A 13,571-nucleotide genomic window follows, 5' to 3' on the forward strand; every position below is an offset into this window, starting at 1 on the left:
TGAGCGCCACGTCTCTTTTTACACCTTTACCCTTCTACAGATTTAAAAGCAGACAGAATAAACAATAACCAAACAACAGCAGCAACAAAGAACTCCACCCTACCGCAAGGTTCTGAGAATTTATTTCAGATATTGGTAGGGATTGAGATCGAAGGGAAGACTGCAAAAAAAATGCTATCAACCCCAGGAAATCCGCAGCGACTTGAGAAATGATCAGACCTGCTGCCCACTGAGGAGCGGACTGTTTTCACCAAGGCGGCGAGCTCCGAAGACCGGAGGCAGGCGTAGCCAGTGAGTGCTACCATGTGGCACTTGGGAAACTGAGCCCTGCTTCTTAAGTCTGTGCCTAGTATGGAGAGAAACGGAGAAGCCGGTCAGCAAGGGCAGCCTGCCTGTGCTAACCCTGTATCCCAGGTCTGCTCGGCTCTGACTGTGGCTCTCACCCTCTTCCTACCCTACTTAGTGTTCATCTTCCCTTGCCTCCCTCACCCCCATAAGTGTCCCCACCCCCTACTCCCTCTCAATACAGGGTCTCACTATGTAGCTCTGGCTGTCCTGGAAACTCACTATATAGACCAGGTTAGTCTCAAACTCACTGTGATTCACTTACCTCTGCCTCCTAAATGCTGAAACTACAGGTGTGTGCTACCATGTCCTGCAGAGTTTACCTTTTTCATAGGTGAATGATGTGCTTTACCCCATTTGTTTTGATTTGAGTTTTACACTTTTATTTACTTATGGGTGGGGGTGCGTGGTCCACATGCAGAGGTCAGAGGGAAATTTGGGGGAATGTGGTCTCTTCTAGCACCAGAGATTGAATTCAGGTGGTCAGCCTTGGTGGTTCCCCACTGAGCCAAATCACTGGCCTCTGACTCACTCTTTTTTTATTTATTTGTTTTATGTGTATGAGTATACTGTTGCTGCCTTCAGACACTTAATATTAACAACAGCTACACATCATCAGTTGCTTCACTCTTGTTTCTACCCCAGGAGGCTTACCCACATAGCTTCTAATGCCAATGATCTTCAGATGTTTAAAGCTACGTCCTACTTTACCATAGAAAAGCTGCAGCCTGTCTGACTCCACCCCTGGGCTCTCTCCTGGATGCCATGCTTCCTCAGGGGAGTAGTAGTTTTGCACCCCTGAAGGAAGAGTGGTTGGTGGTAATAATGGATGAAGACCTGGATATTGAATAGCCTTACCTATGTATCAGAGATACAAGGACCACAGCCACCAACACCAGTAAGACACCTGCAAGCAAGGAAGCCTTCCCAAGGCCACCTTCGTGACCTGTAAGCAAGAATTCCAGATACTGGTTCAGTGTCTGTTCCCTCCCAGCTAGCCTCTGTCCATTCCATTTCTTCTAGCTCTTAAGTACTTACCAGGAACGACAAGTTGGGTGCTGGCCACTGCCAGGCTGTTGGCATCAGCCAGAGACACATTGAGGCAATAAGTCCCTGAGCCACCTTTCAGGATTTGGTGTAGAACCAGCTGGCAGTCTGGGCTTGGTGGCACAGACTGGCACAGCCTCTGGGCAGGGAGTTGGCACCCTGGTGATGAAATGTCCATACACGCTTCCTTGGGTAGCCTGAAAGAGTGTAAGTTTGCATCAAAGGATCTGGAAAGGGATAGAACTGAGAAAGAGTGACAGTCATCCTCGAAGGTTAACAGGGCCACCAGCAGGACACTCACCCGCCTTGGCAGGACACAGTCAGCTCAAATGCATCCCCCTCACTGGATGGCACAGCCTGCAGGATCTCAGCATTTTCAATACCCTCTGCAAAGTTGCAATGTTTTAAGTTAGGATTCCTCTACCAAGACCATATGCAGGAAAGCCCAGGGGGTGTTCTCCCAAAACTCTCTCTGCCATTGGAGTATTCTCAAGTAATTTCTCCCAAGGTCCTGGCCAGCCCTGGCAGCTTTTGCCTCCTTTCCTCAGTCCCCAACATAGGCAAGACTCACGGACAATGTCCAGGGTGAGGGAAAAAGAGCCATATCGATATAGAACACAACCCAGGGGAACTTGTCTCTTCACAAGCAGTACGGTGTCTGTGTCATCCCGTAGAGGGCTAATGGACCCTGTCAGGAGAAGATTTGAGGGCAGAGTCAACAACCCTCTTAGAGACCAAGCATGCATTGTCCCAAGTACAACCAGAGCTACAGGATCCTATAATGACTGGCTTTGAATCAGCCAAGATCTGCTAGGTCTCATATATAAGGAATCTATGTTAGGGGAAAATTTTTCTTCTCCCACATAGGGAAAGAAAACTATCTCTCTCTCTCTCTCTCTCTCTCTCTCTCTCTGTTTCTCTCTCTGTATATAATGTAATATAATATATATATATATATATATATATATATATATATATATATATATATATTAGTATTTATGTATGTGAGTACACTGTCTTCAGACATACCGGCATCCAGAGGGCATCCGGATCCCATTACAGATGGTTGTGAGCCACCATGTGGTTGCTGAGATTTGAACTCAGGACCTCTAGAAGAGCAGTCAGTGCTCTTAACCTCTGAGTCATCTCACATTTTTGTATGTGTGTTGTTTTTTTCAAGACAGGGTTTCTCTGTATAGCCCTGGCTGTCCTGGAACTCACTCTGTAGACCAGACTGGCCTCGAACTCAGAGATCCGCCTGCCTCTGCCTCCCAAGTGCTGGAATTAAAGGTGTGCACCACCACCACCCAGCCTCACATTTTTTTAATTAAGAAAAAAAATTCCAAAAAAAAGCTACAAATATTATGTCCCATATGGGGCTAGGTCCTGGATTAGAGAATTAGCCTGTGTCAATCCATTTCAGCATTAGAAATGGCAGAATCAGGGTGTCAGAATCTGAAATATCTGTTTTCGTGCTTGAACAGAAAATGTAATACAACTTTGTTAATAACCATAGGCTATTCCCTTGGCTTCCTAGCTGTTATCCTTGGAGGTAAATAAAACCAACCCATTCTTCCCTGGTAGACTAGGGAAAACTCCTTTCCTGAACTCCACATTTCTTGCATCTGGTTAGGACAGTCTGTAGGCCTTAGAGCTAGTGAGAATTCTGAGGAGGCCACAATGATAAAGAAAGGACTGGTTAGCATCTGAGTCTGGGTGAGACTTCAGAGTGGAGAACTGACAGCCTGCTTGCAAGAAGTATTCAGCTGGGCTGTGGTGGCACACGCCTTTAATCCCAGCACTTGGGAGGCAGAGGCAGGCGGATTTCTGAGTTCGAGGCCAGCCTGGTCTACAGAGTGAGTTCCTGGACAGCCAGGGCTACACAGAGAAACCCTGTATCGAAAAACAACAACAACAACAACAAAAAAGAACCTCCTCATTCATGTGTTCTTACCTGTAGAACTTTGTGTGGGCAGCAATGGGCTGGCATCTGGACCCTCTGTGGTTGTTGCTTGCGCAACGGTGGTTCCAGACAGCCTTGTGGGTGTGGTACCTGTACCCTCTATAGTTGACATCTCTGCCAGTGTGGTATCTATGACTGCTGAAGTCAGCATCTGCTCAGAGGTAGTAGCTGAGACCTCTGTGGTTGGCATTTGTACAACTGTGGTTCCAGAGGTCTGTGTAGTTGGCATCTGGCCAGGTGTAGTGCCCACAACTTTTGTAGTGGTTCCTTGCCTAGATGTGGTGCCAGGTGCTTCTGCAGTTGGCATGTAGCCATCTGTGGTACCTGGGACCGGGGAGGAACCACAAGAAGCAAGAGGAATGGCAGCCTGCAGTACCACCTGGGCAGTTACTGAGCCCGACTCCAGATAAGTGTGAGCGACATCAACCGCCCGAGAGATCAGGGTCCCAGTACTGTCTCCAAAGTCCCATGTGTAGGAGAGGTCAGCCTCAGCCAGATAGCCACTGGGGTCATGGAGCTGAAGGGCAAAGATGAGAGGATGATTTCTCAGGAAGTGCTTGTTCTCTCCATCCAAGGCCTGTAGCTGGGACACACTCACAGAGAAGGGTACCTGGTCTGCAGTTGGGGCCAGAAAAATCAGAACGGGGACCAAGTCACATCTCTTTTACAGCCGCATTCTCCAGGCACAAGCCGACTGGCCAGATCTATTTTTGTCTCTAAGCCTCTCATGTCTCTGCCCAGGTCTTTCTGCCCCCACCCCCACCCCGAAGGTTGGATACTACTTCCTCTTTCTAGTCCAAGTCAGTTTCCCCACCTTCTGCCCTATTTCTCTGACTGGCCTTGTTTCTCTCTAAGCCCTTACCAGTAATGGTAAAGGCTGAACTAGAGTGAGCAAGGGGCACGTAGCTCTGGGACCCCCGTCGGTGGTAGACAGTCACTTCCATGGTGTGTGCACCCAGCCTTGCGTGGCCTGTCGCAATGCTCAGTCTGGACACTGGGCCCCCCAGAACTTGCCAGTATTGTCCTGAGAGAAAAGCAAGGAAGGGGTGGGCAATTGGTCAAAAAGAACGGAGAGGTAGTTTGAAAAGGCTTCGGAGGAGGGAGGTTGAGGATGTCCTCCAGAAGGTGTCTGGAAGGGCAGGCTCCTCAGGTAGGATGTCAGTTGGAGACCTCACCCCAGGTCTTCCAAACGTAAACGAAGCTTCTCCTCGGAGGCTTAGGACCAGACGGGCAGGGTCCACCATCAGGGAAGATACAGGCATCGTCAGGCTCCTGGGGATACACGGGCTGTCCTCCCCACACTTGGCTCCCTAGAAGGGAGACACAGTCAAGCTCTGTCTTTCTTCTGTGTGCGCTCAAACTCCTTAAATAGCTCCTGGTGGACGGGGCTGTGAAAGTAGCTGGAACTACAGTCTCCAAACTATAACCCATGTAGGACGGGGAGTGGGGGATTTGTAGAAACCACAACCTTGAGATTCACATCCTAGAGAACATAACTAGGAGACTGGATGTCCACAGGATAAAATGTTTACAGTGACTCTGGTGAGATTCAGAGCAGCAGCAGTGAAGGGTAAGTATTTGCTATAGGTCCAGAGAACTCTGCTGAGGACTTTATATAGATGAACCTGTTTTCATCTTCCTAACATTCTGTCAGGGTACCACACCCACTTTATAGACAGAAAAACAGGCACACAGCAACTTAACCTGTCCAGCGTCAGAGCTACTGATGGATTTACATCTAAGCCTGTGCAACTTCAGCAATCTGTTGTCCTCCGATTTGGTAACTATAATTTTGTATACTTACAGTATATATATATTGACCATAATCATGAGTATAAGCCGGGCAGTGGTGACACACACCTTTAATCCCAGCACTTGGAAGGCAGAGGCAAGTGGATTTCTGAGTTCGAGGCCAGCCTGGTCTACAGAGTGAGTTCCAGGACAGCCAGGACTACACAGAGAAACCCTGTCTCGAAAAACAAAACAAAACAAAATGAGTATAAATATCATTTAGGGTTTTTGTTTTGTTTTTAAAGATTCTATTGGGGGGAGGGTAAAGGCTGATGAACTAGCACTTGACAACCATGTGTGAGGCCCTAGCCAGAACTGTTAAAAAAAAATACAAGAGTGTACTGGCTGGTTGTGTGTGTCAACTTGACACAGGCTGGAGTTATCACAGAGAAAGGAGCTTCAGTTGGGGAAGTGCCTCCATGAGATCCAGTTGTGGGGCATTTTCTCAGTGATCAAGTGGGGAGGGCCCCTTGTGGGTGGTGCCACCTTTGGGCTGGTGTTCTTGGGTTCTGTAAGAGAGAAGGCTGAACAAGCCAGGGAAAGTAAGCCAGTAAGAAACATCCCTCCATGGCCTCTGCATCAGCTCCTGCTTCCTGACCTGCTTGAGTTCCAGTCCTGACTTCCTTTGTGATGAACAGCAATGTGGAAGTGTAAGCTGAATAAATCCTTTCCTCCCCAACTTGCTTCTTGGTCATGATGTTTGTGCAGGAATAGAAACCCTGACTAAGACACAAGAGGAAGGAGTTTTTCCCCTGGGCTTACTGGGGATACCTGGGAATCTGAGCCCTGGGAATAAGGCTCAGGAGGTATTAAGAAAGGTACTTACCATTGATGGTGGTAGTGTTGGCCCAGATAACCTGACCATCGGGCAGTACCTTTTGACTTTCAGGGAAGTCCAGGGCAATGGAAAAGGAGGCGTTTGCACCAACCAGTGTAGGCCCGTCATTACTGACCCTCAGAGACACCTGGCCACCTGGGAAGGAACACCACATTAGTTGGGACTCCAGTTTCCCATCTCCAAACCTCTCTCTCAACCTGCTTAAATTTAACCCTATTCTTAGTCTTTTTAAAATATTTATTTATTTAATGTATATGAGCACCCTATCACTGACATACCACAGAAGGATCCCATTACAGATGGTTGTGAGCCACCATGTGGTTGCTGGGAATTGAACTCAGGACCTCTGGAAGAGCAGACAGTGCTCTTACCCACTGAGCCATCTCTCCAGCCCCCTTAGTCTCCTCTTATCCCATTTCCCCAGAATTTCCAAATCCTACCTCTCCAGCAGTTAGACCCCTGCTCCTCTGTCCACTCAGGGTACAGCTGCCTGTTCCCGGCTTTAGTTACAAGTTGCCTTGAGATACCAAGCCAGTCCTGGTTCCTGGATCCTAAAAAGAAGTGTACCATAAGATCCTGGATCCTTAGTCCCTTCTCAGAGGACAGTGCTGTGTCCCAGGTCATCTCACTGTCAAATTCAAAGTGAAACTAATTAATTTCAGAGAGATGGAGGGCAGCACTGAGATCCAACACCTGTATGTTCCCTACCACTGAGAGCTATAGTCTCAACCCTCTTTTTATATTTCTTTAAGTGCTTTTATTAAATTTTTTAAAGCAGGGTATAGTGGTGCATACATTTAATCCCAGCATTTAGGAGGGAGAGGCAGGTGAATCTCTGTGAGCTCAAGGCCAGCCAGGCTTACAAATAGAACTCCAGGATAGCCAGGGCTACACAGAGAGGACCTGTCTTAAAAAAAAAACCCTAGAAACAACATTTTAATTTTTTTGGGGGGGGGGGCAGGTCGTTTGGGGGGTTTCTCTGTGTAGTCCTGGAACTCGCTTTGTAGACCAGGCTGGCATTGAACTCAGAAATCTGCCTGCCTCTGCTTCCCAAGTGCTGGGATTAAAGGCATGCGCCACCACCGCCTGGCTCAAAAATGTTTTGTTTTGTTTTTTTGGTTTTTTTTTTGGGGGGTTTTTTTTGGAGATAGGATTCCACGAGGTAGGCCTACCAGGCCTGGAACTCACTTTGTAGACCAGACTGACTCTAGACCTGTAGAGTGCAAGATTAAAGGCATGCATCATCACACCTAAAATGTCTTTTTATTTAAATTGTTTATTGTTTACACATATACACATACATGCACACCCGTACACGGATGCTCACATGCTCACACCAGACGATGTTGTATGTGTGGATGTTAGATTTAGAATTTTAATTAAGGGGCTAGAGAGATGGCTCGGTGGTTAAGAGCACTGACTACTCTTGCAGAGGCCCTGAGTTCAATTCCCAGCAACCATATCATGGCTCACAGTGTACTCATATACATAAAATAAATACATCTCAAAAAAAAAAAAAGAGCATAGTATAATAAAATGGCAGATGAACAGGTTAATTCCGCCCTGGCAGTGTGGAAGGCTTCAGTGCGGGATGGAACAAGGGATAGCACAAGCTAACACAGCTGCAGACAGCTGCATGGCGAGCTGGAGACCGATATGCATGAGCAATATGCACTGTGAGCAATGACGCTGAGAAGATGAGCTAGGGCAGTGTTTCTCAACCTTCCCGATGCTGCCTCCCTGTAATACAGTTCCTCAGGCTGTTATGAATTGTAATGTAAATATCTGAGTTTTCTGAGAGTCTTAGGCAACCCCTGTGCAAGGGTCATTTGACCCCAGGGGGTTAGGGTTAGGGTTAGAGTCTTTCTTCGTCGCAGGTTGTTGAGTTTTGGTTAGTCGTTGTGGTTTTGTTTGAGATAGGCCTTCTATATTCCAGCTTAGGCTGGTCTAGACCTGAAGCCGTGTAGCTTGGGCCAGCCTGGAACCTGCCATTTTCCTGCCCCTGCCTGCTAAGTCCAATCACAGATGCCACACACCTGGTGTTTTTCTTTTTTCCTCTGTTTAAGATTTGTTTTTATTATTATTTGGGCGTGAGGGTGGTTCAAAACAGGGTTTCTCTGTGTAACAGCACTGGCTGTCCTGGAACCCACTCTGTAGATCAGGCTGGCCTCAAACTCAGAGATCTGCCTGCCTCTGCCTCCAGAGTGCTGGGATTAATAGCACATGTTACCAAGCCCAGCTTATTTTTATTAATTTTAATCATGTGAGTATAGGTGCCCATAGAGGCCACAGCCATTGGATGTCCTGGTGCTGGAGTTAGAGACTCTTTCAAGGCACACTGACTAGAGAAGGTACTGGGAAGGAACCCAGGTCTGCTGGCAAGCAAGTGCTCTTCATCACCGAGACTCACCTGGCTGGTTTTAAGTCAATCCGATATAATCCTGAGTCATGGGGCAGGAGGGAGCCTCAGCTGAGAAAAAGAAGGCTTCCATAGGATCGGTGCTTAACGGATGGAGCCTGTCAGGGGCATTTTCTAACTTCATGATTGATGTGGGAAGGCCCCGCCCATTGTGGGTGGGGCCATCCCTGGGCTGGTGGTCCTGGGTTCTATCAGAAAGCAGGCTGAGCAAGCCATGATGAGCAGGACAGTAAGCTGTGCCCCCTCCATTGCCTCTGCATCAGCTCCTGCCTTCAAGTTCCTGTCCTGCTTGAGTTCCTGTCCTGCCTTCCTTCAGTCATGAACAGCAGTGTTGGTCTATAAACTGAATAAGCCCTTCCCTCCCAAGTTGCTTTTGGTCATAGTGTTTGATCCCAGCAATCGTAACCTAAGATACCTTCCTCTCTGTTTCTGTTGTTGTTTGGTGTTTTGTTTTGCTAGTGGTGGTATTTAGAGTCTAACTAGGAGCTTTGTAAGTGCTAGAGAAGCATTCTATCACTGAATTAGATAACAATTGTTGTTTAAGATGAAGTCTTCTTGTTTTTTTTTTTTTTTTTTTTGGTTTTTCGAGACAGGGTTTCTCTGTGTAGCCCTGGCTGTCCTGGAACTCACTCTGTAGACCAGGATGGCCTAGAACTCAGAAATCCGCCTGCCTCTGCCTCCCAAGTGCTGGGATTAAAGGCGTGCGCCACCACTGCCCGGCTGTCTTCTTGTTTTTTTAATTGATAAATTTTTTATTTACATTTCAAATGATTTCCCCTTTTCTGGGTCCCCACTCCCAAGATGAAGTCTTCTTATGTTGTTGCATAGACTAGGTTTTTTTTTTTGTTTTGTTTTGTTTTGTTTCCCCCACCTCCCCTCCACAGGGTTTCCTCTGTGTAGCCCTGGATGTGCTGGAATTCACTCTGTAGACCAGTCTGGCCTTGAACTCAGAAATCCACCCGCCTCTGCCTCCCAAGTGCTGGGATTAGAGGCGTGCACAACCACTGCCCGGCTAGTCTTAAATTTCTGGACTTGGGTGATTTTCTTGCTTTGATCTGGAATTCTAGATCCAGGACACTGTACCTGATTGCTGGGGGTGGGAAAGGTTTGTTTGTTTATTTGTTTGTTTTTAGTTTCTCTGGCTGGCCTGAAATTCTCTACGAAGACCAAGTTAGCCTCAAACTCACAGAGATCATCTTCCTCTGCTTCACAAAAGCTGGGATTAAAGGTGTGTGCCATCCTGCAGCCCAGAAAGCATGGCTTTGTTTTTAAACTGACCCAAAAGGCCGGTTTGAGGCTAGCCTGATCTACAGAGAGAGAGTTCCAGGACAGCTAGGGCTATACAGAGAAACCTTGTCTCGAAAAACCTAAAATAAAATAAAATAAAAATAAATAAACTGGCCCATAATCACCACAAAGTCTCACCTTAGCTCTCACTCCTCTGTCTCTGTGCATCACAGACTAGCTTCAAACTTTCTGTGTAGTAGACAATAACCCTTAAGTCCCAACCTTCCTGCTTTAACTGTCTAAATGCTAGGCTTAGGTATGTGCTAGAACCACATAAGGCTAGAATCCAGGATTTATGTGTGTTTGAACAACTCTCTACCATCTAAGCTGTATCTCCAGCCCATACTTCAGTTCATCTTATTTTTTGTTATATATATATATATATATATATATATATATATATATATATATATATAATATATTCCCCCCCCACACAGGGTTTCTCTGTGTATCTCTCACTGCTCTGGAACTTACTCCATAGACCATGCTGGCCTTGAACTCAGAAATTTTTCTGCTTCTACTTCCTGGGTGCTGGGATTAAAGGCATGTGCCACCGTGGCCCGCTCAGATTCTTTTTTTAAAGACTATTCGTTTTTTGCTGGATGCTGTTGGTGCATACTTTTAATCTTTACACAAAGAACTCCTGTCTCAACAAACAAACAAAAATAAAAGAATATTCACCTTTGTGTGTGTGTGTGTGTGTGTCTTCTGTCTGCATGGATGTCTGCACACCAAAGTGCTTGCTCAGTGACCCGAGGTCAGAAGAGAACGCCTGACCCCCTGGGTCTGGAATTATGAACAGTTGTGAGCTGCCATGGGGGTGTGCTGTGGATTGAACCTGGGACTTCTACAAGAACAACCACTGAGCCAACTCTCCAGTTCTTCAGAGACCTTTTCTTTTTTCCTTTTTAACATGGTGGAAAGGCCACTGTGGCATCAGGGCATGTATTCAGGAGGCAGCAGCATAGGATCACCATGAGGTTGACAGCACGGACTACATACTGGGTTCCAGAGCCGCGCTGTCTACAGAACCCTGTCTCAGAGAAGGGAGGAGGGAGGGGGAAGGAGGAGGAGGAGAGAAGGGGAAGGAGGGGAAGAGAGAAAAAGAAAGAAAGGAAGGAAAGAAGGAAGGAGCCAGGCAGTGGTGGCACAGCACACCTTTTATCCCAGCACTTGGGAGGCAGAGCAGAAGGATTTCTGAGTTTGAGGTCAGCCTGGGCTACATAGAAAAACTCTGTCTCAAAAAACCGAGAGAAAGAAAGAAAGAAAGGAAGGGAGAGGGAGAGGAGAGAGAGAGAGAGAGAGAGAGAGAGAGAGAGAGAGAGAGAGAGAGAGAGAGAAGAGAGGTGGCCAGGAACATGTGGAGAGAGGGAGAAGGGAGAAAAGGAAGAGGGAGGAATGAGAAGAAGCCGGTACAGAGCCGGGCGGTGTGGTGCACGCCTGTAATCCCAGCACTCCGGGAGGCAGAGGCAGGCGGATTTCTGAGTTCGAGGCCAGCCTGGTCTACAGAGTGAGTTCCAGGACAGCCAGGGCTACACAGAGAAACCCTGTCTCGAAAAACCAAATCCAAAAATTAAAAAAAAAAAAAAAAAAAAAGAAGCCTGTACAGGCTGGAGGTGAGGAGACATAATTATTATAATTTAATTGGGTATCGTGTATCACATCTGTAATCCCAGCACTCCAAAGAAGAAGAAGGAAAATCACTACAAGTTGGAGACCGGCTGAGGTTACATTGGGAGACTAGAGCTAAAATATATGTCTGAAAAGAAAGGAATAAACTGGGTGAACATATCCCTTCACCCGAATCCAAAAATCACCAACATTTTGATACATTTGCTTTATCCTTTTGGTTACTGTTTTTGTCTAAAATATGTATTCAGGAGAAAATCTTGGGCAAGTGAGATGGTTATGGGGTAAAGATGCTCTCTGCCCAGCCTGACAACCAGAGTTGGTTCCCCAGATTCACATGGTGGGAAAACAAACAAAAAACTAAAACTAAAGTCAGTGTTTGAAATGTAAACACAGAAAAAAAAAGGAAATGTAAGCACAGTATCTTGAGGGCCTCAGGTGTGTGGGTGTGAACAGAACATCTGCAAACCACGTTAATAAACTCCATCTCAGAAAAGGAATGAAAAGGAAAAAAAAAAAAAAACAAAACAAAAACCAAAAACCAAACCCCAAAGCCTAGAAATTACAGTACAAGTGAAGAAGTGTGATTAAGGAACTTTGCAGAACTTTGTGAGACCGAGGACTCAAATAGTTAATACATATGTGTATATACACACATACCTATACATCATACACATATACATACATATGCATATGTACACACATATACATGCATACACATATGTATACACACATATACATATGCACATGTATGTAATCGCAGCACAGAGGTTAGCTGTCCTTAACGCAGTTCTCCCGCCCAGGGTTCTTCGGGGTGTTGCTCTGGGCTCATCTTAGGGAGTCCTCAGCCAGTGCAGCAACAACAGTCATGAGATGCGCCATTCTTTCTGACTGCCCACTCTCCCTCCTCAGCAGCACGGGACATTCCAGACCCTCTCACCACCCTTCACTCCCTCCCCTTGCTCCGGTCACGAGGAGGCCTCAATCCCCCAGAGTCCTTTCATGTGATGCTCAGCTGAGACCCTTCTGAGACCTCTCCCAGGGCTAGAACGCAAGGCCTGGGCTGTATTCATCCGTCCCCACCCCAGGTGCAGAGGTGGTCTATCAGTTTGGCTTTACTGACTACCCTATTCTTTTTCTCTCTACTTTACATCTCCTACCACTTAAGATGTTACCCAAAGGATCTCCCCCACTCCCCCCCCCCCCACCGCCTCATCTCACCTCCTTGGAGCCCCTGTTTGAGGCTCTAGGAAACCTCAGAATTAGGGCCGTGCTTTCTGCCCCTTGCATCAGATAGGAATAGTCTATGCTCCATCCTAGGGCAGAACGATTTAAGACTGTAATCTCAGTACTTAGGAGCTAGAAACATGAAGATCAGGAGTTCGAGTACATCCTTGGGTACATAGTGAATCTGAGGCTAGCCTGGACTACACTGGACCTTGTCTTGAACAAATAAAAAACAAACAAAACTATATCCTCACTAAATCAAATAAGACAAGCCGGAAGCATTGTCTGGTTAGAAGGGGGAAACCCACAGCAATTGCTAATAGCACTTGTTCCTGATCACAGACACACACACACACACACTCACCTTCTATGGCCCTCACAGACAGCAGAGCACTCAGCACAATCACAGGAAAGAAGCGACTTCTCTGGACACCCATACTGGTCCTCTTTTCAGCAGCCAAAGGTACCAGGGGGTGGGAAGGAGCCCCTTTATAGAAAGGGGCGCTTATTTGCATAGGCCTTCCTCCTCTCCCTCCAGAGGAGGGGAAACCTGGGAAGAAGGAAGAACCGGAACTGATTTCATCCCACTGCTCAATGACAGTTTCTGGTTTCACTGGGTCACATTCACTGACACACACACTTATCATTCTGGAGAGAGTTCACTAATGGGCAGCCGCAATTCACATACTTCACAGTCACAATTCAGCAAGACAAGACTGAAGAGAATTGAGTCAAACCAACAGTTTCTGAAGACAGAAACAGCACCTTTATCCGAAAGCAGCCAGAAGGGGCTGGGAGTGTAGATTGCCAGCCATAAAACAACACAAGCAGCCAATGAACCTCGAAACAGTCAGACAGTATTAGGCTAGGCTGAGAAACGACTCTGTTATCTGGCCAAAGAATCCTTTACAATCAGAGTCCCGATTTTCCAGCCTGGCCTACAGAGTGAGTTCCAGGACAGCCAAGATTACACAGAGAAACCTTGTCTGGGGGTGGGGGTGGGGGGAAGAAAAAGAAAGAGGAGG

General features: G+C 46.8%; 1 protein-coding gene across 1 annotated transcript; it reads right to left on the reverse strand.

Annotated features, from left to right (window-relative positions):
• Positions 1–105: 105 nt before the first annotated feature.
• Pmel (premelanosome protein) lies at positions 106–13,101 on the reverse strand. Its single transcript, XM_052164734.1, has 11 exons — positions 12,911–13,101; positions 6,425–6,535; positions 5,973–6,119; positions 4,531–4,665; positions 4,218–4,379; positions 3,347–3,970; positions 1,964–2,080; positions 1,694–1,778; positions 1,384–1,589; positions 1,204–1,291; positions 106–346 (listed from the first exon to the last, which is right to left on the reverse strand). Exons 1-11 carry the CDS (start codon positions 13,059–13,061, stop codon positions 214–216), a joined length of 1,959 nt encoding a protein of 652 aa, XP_052020694.1. The 5' UTR covers positions 13,062–13,101; the 3' UTR covers positions 106–213.
• Positions 13,102–13,571: the final 470 nt, after the last annotated feature.

Source organism: Apodemus sylvaticus, chromosome 20 (genome assembly GCF_947179515.1).
Source record: "Apodemus sylvaticus chromosome 20, mApoSyl1.1, whole genome shotgun sequence".
Taxonomy (NCBI): domain Eukaryota; kingdom Metazoa; phylum Chordata; class Mammalia; order Rodentia; family Muridae; genus Apodemus; species Apodemus sylvaticus.